This window comes from Myodes glareolus, chromosome 8 (genome assembly GCF_982192425.1).
Source record: "Myodes glareolus chromosome 8, mMyoGla1.1, whole genome shotgun sequence".
NCBI lineage: Eukaryota > Metazoa > Chordata > Mammalia > Rodentia > Cricetidae > Myodes > Myodes glareolus.
Genome location: NC_142033.1, coordinates 16284398 through 16300611, shown reverse-complemented (window position 1 = coordinate 16300611; position 16214 = coordinate 16284398). Strand labels below are relative to the sequence as shown.

The window sequence follows — 16214 nt, the reverse complement described above, 5'->3', positions numbered from 1 at the left end:
CTCTAAGAACATGTAGAAAGAACCATGGGGGTCACCATGAGATCTCTGTCATCTATGTGCCGGCTGTCTCCACCGATGCTCACAGTGAACACAAGGTGATCACTATGAAGTTTGGGTCTCTGAAATGAGGTGAATCTCTAAACACATTCTAGTTAGTAGGGTGCCTTTGACACGAAACGGCCTTAATTTTTATAGAAAAGAGTACAAAAACACATCCCAGGAACAATGGGAATTTCTGCTGTCTTTGTCTTTAAGGCTTTCTTAAACGACGATGAGATTGTTTTTATACTTCCTTCTCAGCATCCTGAGACACAATCACCTATGAAGAAGGCATTTAACACCTAGTTTAGGTCAATTTTGGTTAGCTACTGAGATCAAGAACCCACCAAGAGACATGGAAGACTCTTCAACACTCTGCATAGTTTCTCAGTTCACTGCTGATAGCAGTGTTCAGTGCCTGGAGGAAAAAGGGCTTAGAGGAAGGGAGAAAAAGGACTATGGAAGATGGCACAATCATGTCACAGAGTGTCACAAGGACACCGTGAAAGGGAGATGGTAATGGTCAAGTTCCAAGCTGGCAATAGAAACATCATAGCAGTGTTTAAACTCTGGAAAACTAGAAAAAAAAATGTGATGACGGTTGACAGCATCCATGGCCTGTGAGGAGGCCGTGCTGGTGATGAGCAACTTCACAGACAGTAGTAATTTTTGATTTATCCAAGCAACTGGATAATTGGGTTCAATGTTTTCTATGAAGTATGACCGGCATTGGTTTGGACACTTACATCTATGAAATGACTAGCCAGATACATAAAGATTTGATTTAATATAAAGAGGGAAGGAAAGAGACAGGGAGGGGAGGGAGAGAGAGGTGGGGAAGATTAATCACAAATATGCATTGAACAGTAAATCGGTGAAGCAAGTCCATGTATGTCCAGGTCACTAACCTAGTGAAGCCAGTCTGGATGGAAACACAGGCCAGAGTTTCATACTCCTCTGCCCCGTTCTAGGAAAAGAACCCTCTGTGCCGCTCCTTCCCTCAGGATAACCTGACAATGAATGTTTTCTTGAAGTCTATGCAGAAAACTGTGGAAATCTTTAGAATCAGAGAAGCGGGCAGGCAGGATGACTCATCAGGCAAATGCACTTGCTGCCAGGCCTGAAACCTCTTAAGCCTGATCCCTGGAACCCTCATGGTGAAAAGAGAATGGACCCCTGCAAGTTTTCCTTCGGCTTACTTACCCACACATGCAATCACAAGTAAATGTGCATGCATGAGCGAGCGCGTGCATGTGTGTGTGCGTGCACACACACACACAGTAAGCTAATCAATCAATTGATCAATACATTTTTAAAAAAAGAATCAGCGACGCAGATAAACTTAGTACATTACCTCCATTATACCTGATCCTGTTGCCGTACAAAAGGTCAGTGGTGGGCCACGTGCTAAAGAGCCCTCCCTTTGCTCTCTGGCTCAACACGCATTTCAGCATCATTTTTATAACAGCTGAGTGAGAAAGTGGAGTGGTTTTGTGTCACCTCCTGAGTCATCCTGTTTCCGCAGCCCTATGCCATTCAGGTTTTTCTGGTTGTTACTCCTGCCCTTCATTTTCCTGAAGCTTGTCTCCCCTTCATTAGAATGGGGATGTCTGAGAGGCCAGGCCTAAGTAGTTTGCATTTAGAAGCATGGGAAACTTCTCCAAGCATTTAATTTAGACAATTACATATGCATACCAGGAAGCTGAAGTTCACGAGAGGGAAGCAAGGCTTTCGTGTTGCTGCTTTGAAAGTTAAGTTGCTTCTAAAAGTTTGCAGTTGCACTGTTAGAAATCTAAAGTTGGCCACAGAGTGCTTCTTTAAAATAACAAACAAGCTAGAAAGAAAAACAACGCAAGAGAAACTGGCGGCAACATTTTCTGTTGCTCCACCCAAACACACAGACTTTTAGAGTACAGATACATTCTTTCTTTCCAGGACTTAGTTTCATAAAACATCAGCAGAGTCAGTTCTGCTTCGATACATCCATTGTCTTACTGAAGGACCAGCAGGACCGTGGAGGAACACACAGTGACACTAAAGTGAGATTCATTACCTTCCAAGGAACGGGAACATGTTCCAGATGACAGATTTTCAATGATCATTTCAGTTCTTAGGTGCCAGTCCTGGGAACCGGGACCATAAAGTTCCCAGAGGAAGTAATGACCTAGAAAACCCAAGCCAGAGACACCCTCTCATGAAGCATGGCTGCACTGCCAAAAGGTTAATGGTCACATCCTTTTTCCTTTGTTCTTACTAAGTTGTTAAAGAGCATTTTAACATTCCCTGCGTCGCTAGTCCTGTCCCTCGTGAGTCATCTTTCCACACCCTGTGACCACATGTCACCTTTGCAGTTTTGGAGGCACATGCAGAGACTGGACACCTTCTGTCTTTCATCACCCTCTTGTTGTCTCCTTTTGAGCATGAAGTAACCTTTACTCCATACCTAATGTTCTTACGCTGATACGAAAATCAGTTCTCGTCAAGTGAGAATCATGGAAATGAGCTGGAAGCCGAGCCTGTCTCCATTCTTCCCTGCAGAAGTACTTGAGTGGTTGATTTTAGGTTCGACTGTGAAACCAGTGCTCTGCAAACCACCCGCTCGTCTGTAGCCTCTCCTCTCAATTCCTTTTACCTAGAGATCAGCAACGCCAATCTTCTTGCGACTTTCCCAGATTCAAGCCGCTTTCCACCCAACAGAAGATTTGTTTTGTTTTGTTTTTCCATCTTGATTGCTCCTAACAAGAGCGCTGCCTGAGCTCCCTCTTTCTTCCCTGGAAAAGTCTGGCTCCCTGTGCCACATCTACATCAGGTTAGGAAGGTCCTCCGGACTCATTCACAACACCCTAAGCATTTCACCTTAGCACACACCACAGCCTTCGCTCAATTACTGCTTGAGTAATTGCATTTTTAAAATATGTGTCTCTATAAGACTGTGAGTTCCAAGAGTTAGTAACTATGTCTTACATAAGGGAAATTTTCTGTGACTCTGTCTTGGCTGGTTTGTAAAATGTGTAGGAACAGTAATAATCAGACCTGGGAATAGGACCAGAGGACAATACATTTTGGCTGCCATGATGCGTACTTTTGACTTTATCCTAAGATTAGTAACAATTCCGCTAATGTTTATGTGTGAACTGATCAGACCTGTTTGAAAGAATAAATCTGGCCACAGATGGTGCGGCTGAAACGGTAGACGGGACATCAACCATTGCTATTGTAGAGTATAAAACGTGATCACATGTTTCCCGTGTCCTGGCACATATCCTTTGTAAAGTAACGATGCTACTATTCTTATCTTACAATTTAGAGTTTAAATGTCATAGTGAGCCATGATTTAGCCAATGAAATATTACCACCTGTGATGTTGTAGAGGTTTCAAAACTGCCTGCCCATTGGGGGTTGCCTAGCAACCTGAAGCTTCCATATGATATAACTCTCCAAAACAATGACTCCCTACCTCAATCAGGCCTTAAATTTCCACCACCTTGTTTACATGGGAAGCACAGGTCTTTCCCCGTACAGTCTAGAACACAGAGGGGTTTACACTAGAATCTAGAGGGTGGGGGGAGGAGCAGCCATAGCTCCACCCCCTTAGACAGGATAGCCTAAATGCTCTCAGGACTTTACCTTGAACACTATTCTGTAAATTTCATGGAGCAATGAGTGAACAGTTAACTCAACCCAGGGAGTTAACCAGCTCTAGTGACATCTCTACCAGACTGAGGAGGAAGAACAAATATGTTCACCAGATGGAATAGGGAGCAGGCATGTTAGAGAGAGCGGCCAGTATAAACCATGTCCATAAGTACAAGAAAATATATAGAAGTTACTTTACAACATCTGCTTTGTAAAGAGGTCATTCAAATAAAATTTTGTTATAATTATTGTTTTTCCTTAAAAAATTCTTTTTAAGAATTTGCTGTTATTGTCATTTCTATCTAAGCCTTATCCCCAGGACACATTGCACACAGTTAATAGAACTGAACAGGTATTTATTTCTGGGCATGTTGCACACAGATAATAGAACCTAACAGGTATTTTATTTCCTTTAATTATCAGTTTCAATAACTCTAAAACTGTAATGATTTTATGAAATTGAATTTGACTCGATTTTTCTCTGTGTTCTTTAGTGAATTATGAACTTAGTGATCAATCTAATACCTAATTCTCAGGCAGAAGACTTTCAGTATTTCTCTTAAACACACACACACACACACACTACCCAACTTGTAGAGCTGCGGTAAGTTAGTCTCTGAATGGAGTTATTGTTCTGTAATATTTCTGTCTTCTCTGCAATGAAGCATAAAGAAGCCTCCAAAACACACATTAGACACACACAGAGAGAAAGACATACACACAGATGTACACACACATTCAGAGATACACACAGACACAAACACAGACACACAGAAAGAAATACACACAGACATATACACACAGACACACACAGATACATACACACAGACATACACAGAGATACAGACACACAGAAATGCACATAGAAACAGAGACACATACAGATGCATAGGCACACACAGACAGACAAAGACAGATACACACACAGAGATAAACACACATACAGACACACACACACACACACACACACACACACACACAGAGAAACACACTGAAAGCATCCTTTTTATAAACAGGTACAAAGCCAGCCTGCTCTTAGGGAAACATTCTATGAGTTGTTCTAGTGATTCTGTGCTCATTAACTTACTCTTTTCTAGACATGATCAGAGAAGATGCATTTCACAGTATCAAACATGGCCTGAATTTTTATCTTCTCTCAAGACGAATCTCATCTCAAACCATCTGTGGTACTCCACAAACATATAACTTGTGATAGCCTTGAGATGGTTATACAAAATTGTTATTAGAAAATATTTATTATTAAAGAAACAAGGTCTTATTTTATTGTCCAGACTTGCTGTGAATTTCTGGGTGCAAGTTACTCTCCCATCTCAGCCTCAGGAGTCCTGGGACTATAGATGATAGTCCTCCCCAGGTGAGCACTTTTCCTTTACCCACTGACGTCATCTGCCAGGATTTCCTCACCTGAAAAGGGTGTTCCTCTTCCTTATGTAAATAGACCATAAACTACAATAACACCATCCAACAACATACATATAAACTTCTTTCTTGTCTTAGGAAAATTTAAAAAATGACAGAGAAACGTAATAGGTGCTTTTAAATCAAATTTATTATTTCTTCCCTCTCATCACTGTGTACAAACCTTGCCTCCATGTGTATTCACTTCGTTTCATACATAAAATATAATTGAAAATAGTACTTGGATGTTCAACTGTGTTCGCAGCAATGCTTAATCTTCTGCAGACATCCACTAATGCTAATAAAGGCTTGTTAACATCCAGGGAAGTCCCAGCCCAGGGCAGGTGAAGATCCCCATGAAGGACAGGCAGGATAGGATGCACATGTGTGGTTTTCACTAGCAACCTAGGCAAAAAGTGCAGATTCTGAGCTAAGATGTCGTACAGGTGTTTAGTGCAGCAGCCCATTGCCAGTCCTATCACTCAATGCCGTTCTTACTTTTTGAGCATGAATGTAATCCTGAGCATGTGATTTAAAAAACCACAATTTGCAAAAGGAAGATTGTGCAACTCAGGCAGACCAGTGGTTTATTGGATTTGACGTCAGAGGAAGAAAATGCTTGCTAAGCAGCTGTGTGATTTGAAGTGTAACATGGGACTTAGACTGTGGGCAATCTGAAAAATAAAGTAGGAAAATGGGTATGTTACAGTTGCTTCCAGTGTGTTTCTTGTTATTCCGAACATCCTAGTAGTATTCATTGCTCTTCTTTCAGCCACTTGGGACTTTTCCAGACTTTTCCATAATACATCTATAATGGGAAGGGGTGCAGTTGCAGAAATACAGAATTTTTCAAACCTAGTTGTGCTTCTGTTAAAGAGGAGAGGGATGAGTCCCTGCATCCCGTCTTCTGGTTATGACCAATTTCATATCCTTTTGAGTTAGTTAAGTGAAATTGTTGGATCAGAGATCCTCTAAGTGTCTCCTTCTTCCCAAATCAGCTCACATCATCCTGTAGGCTGGCAGACTCACTCTCTCAAAGCCAGCTATGCTATGGCTAACCTGCAGAGCTCAGAGGCTCTGTCTCTGTCTCTGTCTCTGTCTCTGTCTCTGTCTCTGTGTCTCTCTCTGTCTCTCTCTGTCTCTGTCTCTCTGTCTCTCTCTGTCTCTCTCTCTCTTTCTCTCTCTCCCTCATAACTGTAAGCAAACCCAGCAGCCGCTAATGTCCAGACTTGGGACAACCTTGAAATATGCTTAAGACCTTCCTGCCCTTTGGCTCCTGGCACACGGCACATAAGCTAAATCAGATGAACATGTTCCCACTTTAGGGCTCCACACGACTACCTATAGCTGTGTGAGTAATGTTAGCCCAACTTCCGTTTTGTAAGCCTACTTTTTTCTACAAGTTATAGCATGACTGTCAGGCAATCACATTGATCATAGATTACTGCTTTTGTTCATATAAAACTGAAGTGTGGAAATTGAGTATATCCTTCTGTGTTCACCATGGATATCAATGAAAAAAGTGTGTGTGTGTGTGTGTGTGTGTGTGTGTGTGTGTGTGTGTGCGCGCGCGCGCACGTGCTCATGAGTGTGTGTGTGTTCAATATAGCCTACTTCATCTTATAAATGATTGGAGGTTTATGAAACCATGTTGATAATAAGGAAATATACTTAAAAGATAGTATTTTTAGACACATTTAAACGAAGAAATGTTCTGTCTCCTCAGCTGTTAAGGAGAAAGCCAGCTTCATCACTCCAGTGCCAGGAGGTGTGGGACCCATGACCATCGCCATGCTTCTGAGGAACACACTTCTGGCTGCTAAGAACATTGCATACTAGATCACAGAGGAGATCTAGTATCAAAATGGATAATGCTGCTTATTTATTTGACAACAGGCAGAACTATTTCTATTTTACTACAAAGCTATTTATTTCTACATTGTATTTATTTTTTCATCAGTGGAATCATCATGGAACTAATTATTTACACAACCTTTTGAATTTCTTGCTAATAGATTTTGAGTTTTAAGAAAAAGAGCAAACAATTCCAATGATAAGTTTGGTAACAATTCTTTATTTTATGGATATTTGTTCATAATGTTAAAACAAATGCAGAATTCATATTAAAAAAATATATTTTTGACGTACCCTAAATATCACACACAGTATGTTTTTGAACACTGTTTTGTCAGCCAAATGGGTGCCATGTAAATTGTAATTTGTTATAACCGTAATTTTTTAATATAGTTCATTATTCTAGGTTATCTGTTGAAAAAGAACTTTTCTGTTAGGAGGAAGACAGAATGTTGAAAATGAATTCTTCATTTCAGCTATCTCCCAGCATCCCACAAGGCAATCCTATGGAAAAACTGATGTTTTAGTCAGAAAATGAAACTATTTAGGCAAAAGTCGCCATGCTACTTGGAAAACTAAAACCTGATGACTTGGTGTAGTACAGGCATACGTGCTAGGTGCCACATCACTGAGTTCACTGGTGTGGGATACGACCGTGTGTGTTAGGTTTTCACACTCTTCATTTCTCTTCACTAGTGATAACAGAAATTCTCAAAACAAAATGAATATACATAGTCAAATGAGAGTGATCTTCCCAAAACTGTCAACCAAACACAGTGCTGATGCTGTGTGAGTGACTATGCCATTAGAGAACTGTCATATGTTTATTCATGGACTAGAAATCTGATAGAATTATAATGTTTTCATTTTACTAAAACTGAACCCTGAGATATAGCTAAAAGTTAGTCTTTGTGCAGACACTTCTTCTCTCTTCCAGGATAGCAATTCCCTTCTAAGAGCAGATGCTGTGTTTCTAATGCAATTGAACTTGGGAAATATGTGTGACTGTTAAAGGTTATTAATGACTAGATCCATATAATTGCTACTAAAGTTTCATGCCAGATCCCAGGATGTTTCTGTACTAATAATGGTTCTTGTTCAATGCATGTGTTTACCAGTGTGCCTCTTGATGCTCTGTGTGAAAATAGACTAGCTGTTTGTAACTAGTGTTCCAACTGTCCAATAAAGGCAATTTGAAGAAGAATTACAGCTATGCTCTTTTATTAAGATAGCTCTTATTTTTTGGTGGTGGTGTATGTGTTGGGGATATGAGAGAGAGAGAGAGAGAGAGAGAGAGAGAGAGAGAGAGAGAGAGAGAGAGAGATCAGGCTTGGCAGCAAGCACCTCTACCCCCTGAGAGGTCTTGCTGTCCATGTTTGCTGTTCGTTTACTATATTCTGGGGAAAATGCACTGAGTTTCTCAAACATGAAGGAAAGGACAGTAGGATGTGTTCTACAGTGAGTCCAGACCAGGTGGGCAAGTATTCCTGGCAGAACTCTAAATACAGTTTGCATGCAAACATTTTAGAAAGAGCATGGTTTTAAATAAATTTTAATGGAGCCTGGGTTCCAAAAAATGCCCAAAGATGCATAAATACAGGTACTCCAAAAAGTACAAATACTGTAGTTATGAATTTTCTTCTGCCCAATGAGATGAAAAGGATTATTTTGGTATATTATTTATTTAGGGTTCATTCTTCCCAGAGACTAACCAAAATGAAAATTTCTGATGCTTGTTTAAATTGAAAAGGAAGACTTTCATCAAAACAAGTGCAGTGGAGTCAACAGAGTCAAGGAGACAAATTGACTTTGTCTCAACACAAAGCAAAGCCATGTGGGGATTTATAAATGGAGTCACTGAGATAGCAAAACCAACACATGAGGAATTACTAAGAGGAATATGTTTAGATATCAAGGAGGGGGAAGTTCTTGCTGACAAGATTTGTTAATTTTCTTGGTAACAGCGGGCCAGAGACTTTGACATCAATGTAATTCATGGGGAAAAGAAACTGCATCACCGATAAATACAAAGTGTGGGATGGGGTTGTCATGACCTGAGTTAGCAAGATTCTCTGCTGCAACTGAACTCAGTTGCCTGAGGTATAGGCTTTGTCAACAAGGGGGCTCAGATGAGTAAAGTCAAGTATATAGTGAAGGCAGGAGTATTTTTCCATACATAAGAGACAAAATTAGCTGAATGGTATAATTCTGTGCAGAGATATTTGGAGTCTGTAAACTGTAGATATATGACACCCTTGAGGAGGAGTGTGAAGAAACTATTTTTCACATACTGTCTTCAGAGAAGCTTAAAGAATTGATGAACATGGGTATATGCCCAAGAGTGGTATGACTGAGGTAGGTTGATTCCCAGTTTTCTGAGATACCACCATAGTGATTTCCAACCATAGTTTGCATTCCCACTAGCAGTGGAGGAGGGTTCCCCTTTACTCCACATCCTCTCCAGTATTAGCTATCATTAGTGTTTTTGATCTTAGCCATTATGATTGGTGTAAGATTGTATCTCCAAGTCATTTTGATTTGCATTTCCCTAATGACTAAGGATGCTGAACATTTCCTTAGGTGTCTTTTGGCCATTTGAGATTCTTCTGTTGAGAATTCTCTGTTTAAAACTGTACTGTCCCGCGCCACCGTCTCGCCAGCAAGAACGACGCGGAGCACTTAGGATCCTTCTGCAGCAAAGCTTTAATGCGTCTTGAGAGGGAGAGCATAAGCTTACATGGCGGAGACCCAGAATGAGGGGAACCCAGCCCTTATAAAGGAAACAGTCCTCGCTTCTGACGTGTCACTCTTGGATTGGTCCGCTGCCCATTATCCCAGATGATGCCTCGGAAGTAGGCAGGGACGCAGCAGTAGTAAGTTACCAAGCACATGTGCTGGGATTAAAGGTGTGTGCTACCACACCTTGAACTCACAGAGATCTGCCTGTCTCTGCCTCCCAGGCATTGGGACTAAAGGCGTGTACCACCACACCTTGAGGTCACAGAGGTCAATCTCTAACTTTGTCCCTTGAAGCAATGGAGAATGTGGTTGTGGCCCTCCACACTGTACTCCATTTTTAATTGGATTACTTGGAAATTTGATGTCTAATTTCTTGAGTTCTTTATATATTTTGAAGAACAGTTCAGCATTATTTGTAATAGCCAGAACCTAGAAACAGCCTAGGTGTGTCTCAACCAAAGACTGGAAAAAGAAAATCTGGTACATTTACACATTAGAGTACCACTCTGAGGGGAAAAAAATGACATCTTGAAATTTGCCTGCAAACAGATAGAACTAGAAAAAACCTTCCTGAGTGAGATAATGCAGACCTAGAAAGATGAACATGGTATGTACTCATTCTAAATGGATAAAGGATAACGAACCTATAGTCCATGATCCTAAAGAAGCTGTTGCACAGAGAAAATTTGTTAAAGGAGGGGTCACTTTTTTGTTCCCGGCTGCTTATCCCTGACATAATCACACAGAAACGGTATTAATCAAATCACTGCTTGGCCCATTAGCTCTAGCTTCTTATTGGCTATCTCTTACATATTAATTTAACCCATTTCTATTAATCTATGTATCACCACATGACTGTGGCTTACTGGCTAAAGTTCTGTCTGGCTCTCATGGGGCAACATGGCTTCTCTCTGACTCCACCTTCTGCCTCCCAGCATTCTGTTTAGTTTTCGCTGCCTAGCTCTGTTTCCCTATAGCTCTGCTATAGGCCCAAAGCAGTTCCTTTATTAACCAATGATATTCACAGCATACAGAGGGGAATCCCACATCAAGAAGCTAAGTAACATGGTGAACCCTAAGAGAAACATATATAGATTCCCCTGGGAAGGGGAAATAGACAAGGTGATGTGGAACTCCCCTCTATATGCTGTGATTACCATTAATGAATCAAGAAACTGCTTTGGACCTATAGCAGGGCAAGCTTAGCTAGGCGGGGGAAGCTAAACTGAATGCTGGGAGAAAGGAGATGGAGCCAGAGAGAAGCCATATGCCCCCCGCCCATTAGAGACGAAACTTTAGCTAGTAAACCACAGCCACATGGCGATACACAAATTAATAGAAATGGGTTAAGTTAAAATGTAAGAGTTAGTCAATAAGAAGCTAGAGCTAATGGGCCCAGCAGTGATTTAATTAATACAGTTTCTGAGTGATTATTTTGGGGCTAAGCGGCTGAGAAACAAACAAGTGGTCTTCCTTACAACAGACAAGGTCTCCTGACAAAATTGGGAGCCTGGGGGTGGCGGGAAAAGGGAAGGCAGCAGGCAAAGAGGAGGGCAGAAGGGGAGGAGGGAAGAGAACTTGAAGGAACAAGATAGTCGAGATGAGGGAAGGACAGAGATGGAGAGCAAGGAAAGAGATATTTTGATTGAGGGAGCCATTATGGGGCTAGCAAGAAACCTGGCATAAAGAAATTCCCAGGAATCCACAAGGATGACCCCAGTTAAGACCCTAAGCAATAGTGGAGAGGGTGCCCAAACTGGTCTTGCCCTGTAGTCAGACTGATGACTATCTTAAATGTCACCCTAGAACCTTCATCCAGCAACTGATGGAGACGGGGCAGAGACCCACAGTGGAGCACTGGGCTGAGCTCCCAAAGTCCAGGTGAAGAGTGGGGGTAAGAATATGAGCAAAGAGGTCAAGACCATGATGGAGATACCCATTGAAACAGTCTGCCTGAGCTAATGGGAGTTCACCAACTCGGACCAAACAGGGAAGGAACCAGCAGATGACCAACCTAGAACCTCTGAATGTGGATGACGGTTGCATGGCTGGGGCAGATTGCGAGGTCACTGGCAATGGCACCAGGGTTTGTCCCTGCTATTTGTACTGACTTTTTAGAATCCTTTCTCTTTGAGTAGATACCTTGCTCAGCCTGGGTATAGTGCGGAGGGTCTTGGGTCTTCCTTGGAGCAATGTGCCTTACCCTCTCTGGGGAGTGGATGGAGGATGGGTTGGGAGGGAGTGGAAACTGGGATTGGTATGTAAAATGAAAAAAGATATTTTGCTTTCATTTTTTTTACAAACAGAATGAAGAAAAAGAGTTGGTGGAAGTAGTATTATAACACAAGAAAACATTAAATAGAATTTAAAAAATCACTCAGATGAAATGAAAGGAGAATGGTGGAATTCAGAAGAGACCACGAGAAGCAGGAAAGATGGCATTTCTCAAGTGAAGAAGATTCCAGTTAGAGCCAGAAGATATCATCATTAGCATACGGAAGTTAAAGGGAGTTGACTTGGGAGAAGAGATAATAAGTTCAATTTAAGACATGTTGAGTGTGAGGCAATGACATAATGCATAAGCGATAGTCATGAAGTAATACAAATCCTGGAAGGGGATGGATGTTCATGGCTACCGGAGAAAATACAGGATTCAATAGCACATACTGGCAACTACATTCTGAGACTTGGAGGCCACTATCTGCCTTGACTTTTTTACCCCATTCAGTGATTGTAGATATTTGTTACTTGAATAGCTATTGTGTGCTAAAGATTTCCTCTTAATCTTTTTGTCTTTTCTCTGCCTTAATCATCTCTGTGGTAGGTAAGGAAAATGATCCTCCTAGTTATTAAAGTGCTCAGCTAAGGGCAGAGATCACATCACTGCCTATTAAAATCCTACTTATTTAAGATTCATTCCAAATGAAAAGTTGTTATGAAAATTTGAGTTCCGCTTCTCAACTGCCAGAGCCCTTTGTGCTGGTAACCATGGCAACTGTCCCTTCCTACCTGGTTACACATGCATGTTTCCTGGCTGACTTTAGTTACTGAAGGTCAGAAAGGATGCACTGTCTATTCGTTTGCTTCCACAAATAGCATTCTACACAGCCCCATGTTACGATTGCAATAGAAGTCTGTTAGCTTATGAGTGAATCGAGAAATTTCAACAAAATCTAAAAGAATTACCGGGCAAGTATAGAAGGACCAACAAGACTCACAAATATTTCCTGCTGACAATAAGTTCTCACTTAGTGAAAAGACCAACAAAACAAAAAGACCTGAAATTGCCAAAACAGAAAGAAATGGAAGAATAAACTTCTAGAGGTCCTTGTGACTAGAGGAGAGATGAATGCTCTAAAATTAAGCATGGCATGAGGAAAAGGTGACAGTGGAGGGCCCCTTCTCCTTCTTAACTCTGATTTGCTTTAGTGTGTATTAGCAACAAATGAAGATGCCAGTGAGTGCATCTTGCAATACGCATCTCTCTACCCTTCAAAGATGGAAAAAGAACTTTGTGGTAAGAGGGTTGAAGTGACTTTCATATGGAGAGTGGTATTGGATCCATCAGTACCAAGCTCAAAGAAAAAGCAGCAAGTAAATTTCTGAGAGTTGTTGCCTAGCGTAAAGTGAAAGCCAAGATGGCAGAGGGGTGTCTCAGTGTGGCCTGTAAAGTGGAAGCCAAGATGGCAGAGGGGTGTCTCAGTGTGGCCTGTAAAGTAGAAGCCAAGATGGCAGAGGGGAGTCTCAATGTGGCCTAGTTGACAGTGGGAACTCTTCTGGGAGTTAGCCACCAATCTCTAATCTCTGGTCTGGTGTGGAATATTCCTTTACACTGTGTGAAAATGTATCATTGTGATTGGTTTGATAAAGAGCTGAATGACCCATAGGTAGGCAGGCTGTATAGGCAGGACTTCAGGATGAAAGTTCTGGGAGGAAGAAAGGTGGAGTCACCAGCCAGAATTTAAGAAAGCAGGATGGGCAGTACATAGTGAAGGTAACTGAGCCATGTAAAAGAGCATAGACTTACAAATATGATTTACCTAAAGTTATAAGAGCTAGTGGGACAAACCTAAGTTAAGGCTAAGCTTTCATAATTAATAATAAGTCTCCATGTCATCTTTTTTGAACTGGAGGCCCAAAGAAAAGCCCCAGCTACATTGATATGAGTTCCTTTACTATTTACATTTTTATAATCAAAGGAAATGTATTTAAAATTTGACTTTTAAAGTTAAGAGACTTCCTCTGTGATTGGTACAGCCACTTGTGTCAGGGGATGCTGTAATTGAAGCTTTCTCTGCCCAATCCTGCAGCCACTTTTTTAAAAAAAAAAATCGCTCAGAGGCTTAATATCAAGTACAAAATGCTTGGTCCAACAGCTCAGACTCATTACTAAGTAGATTTTCCTTCTAAATTAACCCATTTCTACTCATCTATGTTTTGCCTCGTGTCTCGTGGTTTTACCTGTGCTCTAATACATCTTGTTCCTCTGGAGACAGGTTGGCATATCGCTTGACTCTGCCCCTCCTTGTTTGAGTTCTCAGTTTGATTGTTCCACCTAACCCTATCCTGCCTGACTATTGGTCAAACAGCTTTTATTATTAACCAATGAGAGGAATACATATCGCAGCATACAGAAAGATCATCCCACAGGAGGACACAGCTGGAAGAGTAGGAAGGGCTTCTGAGGAGGGCTTTGAAAATGAGATTAAAGTCATATCTGATGCATGTTCTTTGGCATGTGACTTGAGTCTTTTTTCTCTTCTCTCTTCCCCCTTCCTCTTTCCTTCTCTCTTCCTCTACTCCATTCTTTTTCTTCTGTCCTAGGGACTGAATTCTAGTCCTCACTTGTGTAATTATACCCTCAATCACTCAGTTGCACCCTCAGCTCTATTCAAATCTTATGAACCTCCATTCGTCTTTGTTATCTGAGGTTTCTTTCTTTTAAGTCTAGTTAGACTTAAGTTGCTCTGGTAAACATCATGACTAAAGGCAGCCTGGGAAGGAAAGAGTTTATTTGCTTGTATGTCATAGGTCACAGTTCTTCACTGAGGGAAATCAGGACAAAAACATGAGGCAGGAACCTTGAATCAGGAACTCAGGCAGGTACCGTGAAATAATTACCAATGGCTTGCTCACCTTGCTTTACCACACAATCCAGGACCACCTTCCCAGGGGAGACACCATCCACAATAAGCAGAGCCCTCTGGTGTCCATCACTAATCAAGAAAATGTTCCACAGACATGCCCACAGGACTGTCTGATGGAGGCAATTCTCAGCGGAGATTCTCTCTTTCCAGAGAGAATTCTTGCGTTCTTAACGCAACGCTAAGTTTGCATTGTTGACAAAATCTAACCTGCGCCAATCTAACTCACTGAACCTGGAATTTACCAATTCAAGTAGCATGGTTTGCGGCAAGCCCTAAGAACGTTCCTGCTTCTTCCTTCCAAGCACTGAGGTTTTTCAGGTGTGTCCACCACCCCTGATATTCTGTGGATGGAATAGCAGGATCCAAACTCGGGTCCACACAATTACATAGCCGGCATGTTACCAACTGAGCCATCTCCCCAGTCTCCCTAGGTAATTGTTCTTACAAAGATAGCCGTTGTGAATCTATAACTCAGTCTTAAAAATGAAGATATTTGGGCCAGGTGTATTTGACACTGTTTGAGAACTTGCTTAATAATGTGATGAATTTCTGAGTTTGGTTCTCTCTCTCTCTCTCTCTCTCTCTCTCTCTCTCTCTCTCTCTCACACACACACACACACACACACACACACACACACACACACAAGTGGAGGGGAGAACCTAACATTTCTTTCCAGAAATTTTTAAAGACTTGTGATAGTATTTTAATCCATAGTAAATTGTGTCTTAAATTCTCCACAAGGTGCTAGAGAAGATTCTTTATCTATAATTCAACTATTAATTTCTTGTGAAAAATAATGCCCAGAAATGGATGTACTTAAGAGTTCTCTAAGATCCTAAAGCTAGAGAGAGCTACAGGGTGTAGATGTGTTTAGAGGAAGCCAAGTGGGACATACCCTTTCAGCTCTAAAGTGATGACACTTGTGGTAAGTGATTGCCCAAGCTGTAGTGGGTACAACAAGCTCGGGCTTGTGTGCGTGATTTCTAAAGCTAAATTCTTATTGGAATATAGAAAGGGATCCTTTCTGATAAATATAATTTCCTTGATTCATACGATAACTCACCTTGAACAAGTTTTCAAGGTTCAGAGAATACGAGCAAATTAAATTCCAAGCAGAAAAGCATGCCTCTTCAGTAAACCCTGTTCATAAATATTCAAAGTAATTTGGGGCACGTGAGAATTTACAAGTAGCCTCTACAGTGTGAAACAAAAAATGCACAGGCGAAATGACATATTTGGGCTTTTATAATCTCGTTTTAATTGTTATGGTGTCAACAGTGAGAAAACCTTGAGTGCTATATGAAATTGAAACTAGAAATTTATTAGATATCCCCAAACGAGAGGCTACCTCAATGAAGGGTCTATGATGGCTATTACCA

At 41.2% G+C, this 16214-nt stretch overlaps 1 protein-coding gene across 2 annotated transcripts in view; it reads left to right on the top strand.

The window, feature by feature from the left end:
• Mthfd2l (methylenetetrahydrofolate dehydrogenase (NADP+ dependent) 2 like) overlaps positions 1 to 8152 on the top strand; it is a 146814-nt gene extending 138662 nt beyond the window's left edge. For both annotated transcript variants that reach the window (XM_087908871.1, XM_087908869.1), the window contains one exon: positions 6821 to 8152. In XM_087908871.1, coding sequence (XP_087764997.1) covers positions 6821 to 6933 — 113 coding nt within the window. In that variant the 3' untranslated portion in view covers positions 6934 to 8152. The remainder of the gene's footprint in view (positions 1 to 6820) is intronic.
• The last annotated feature ends 8062 nt before the right edge of the window (positions 8153 to 16214 follow it).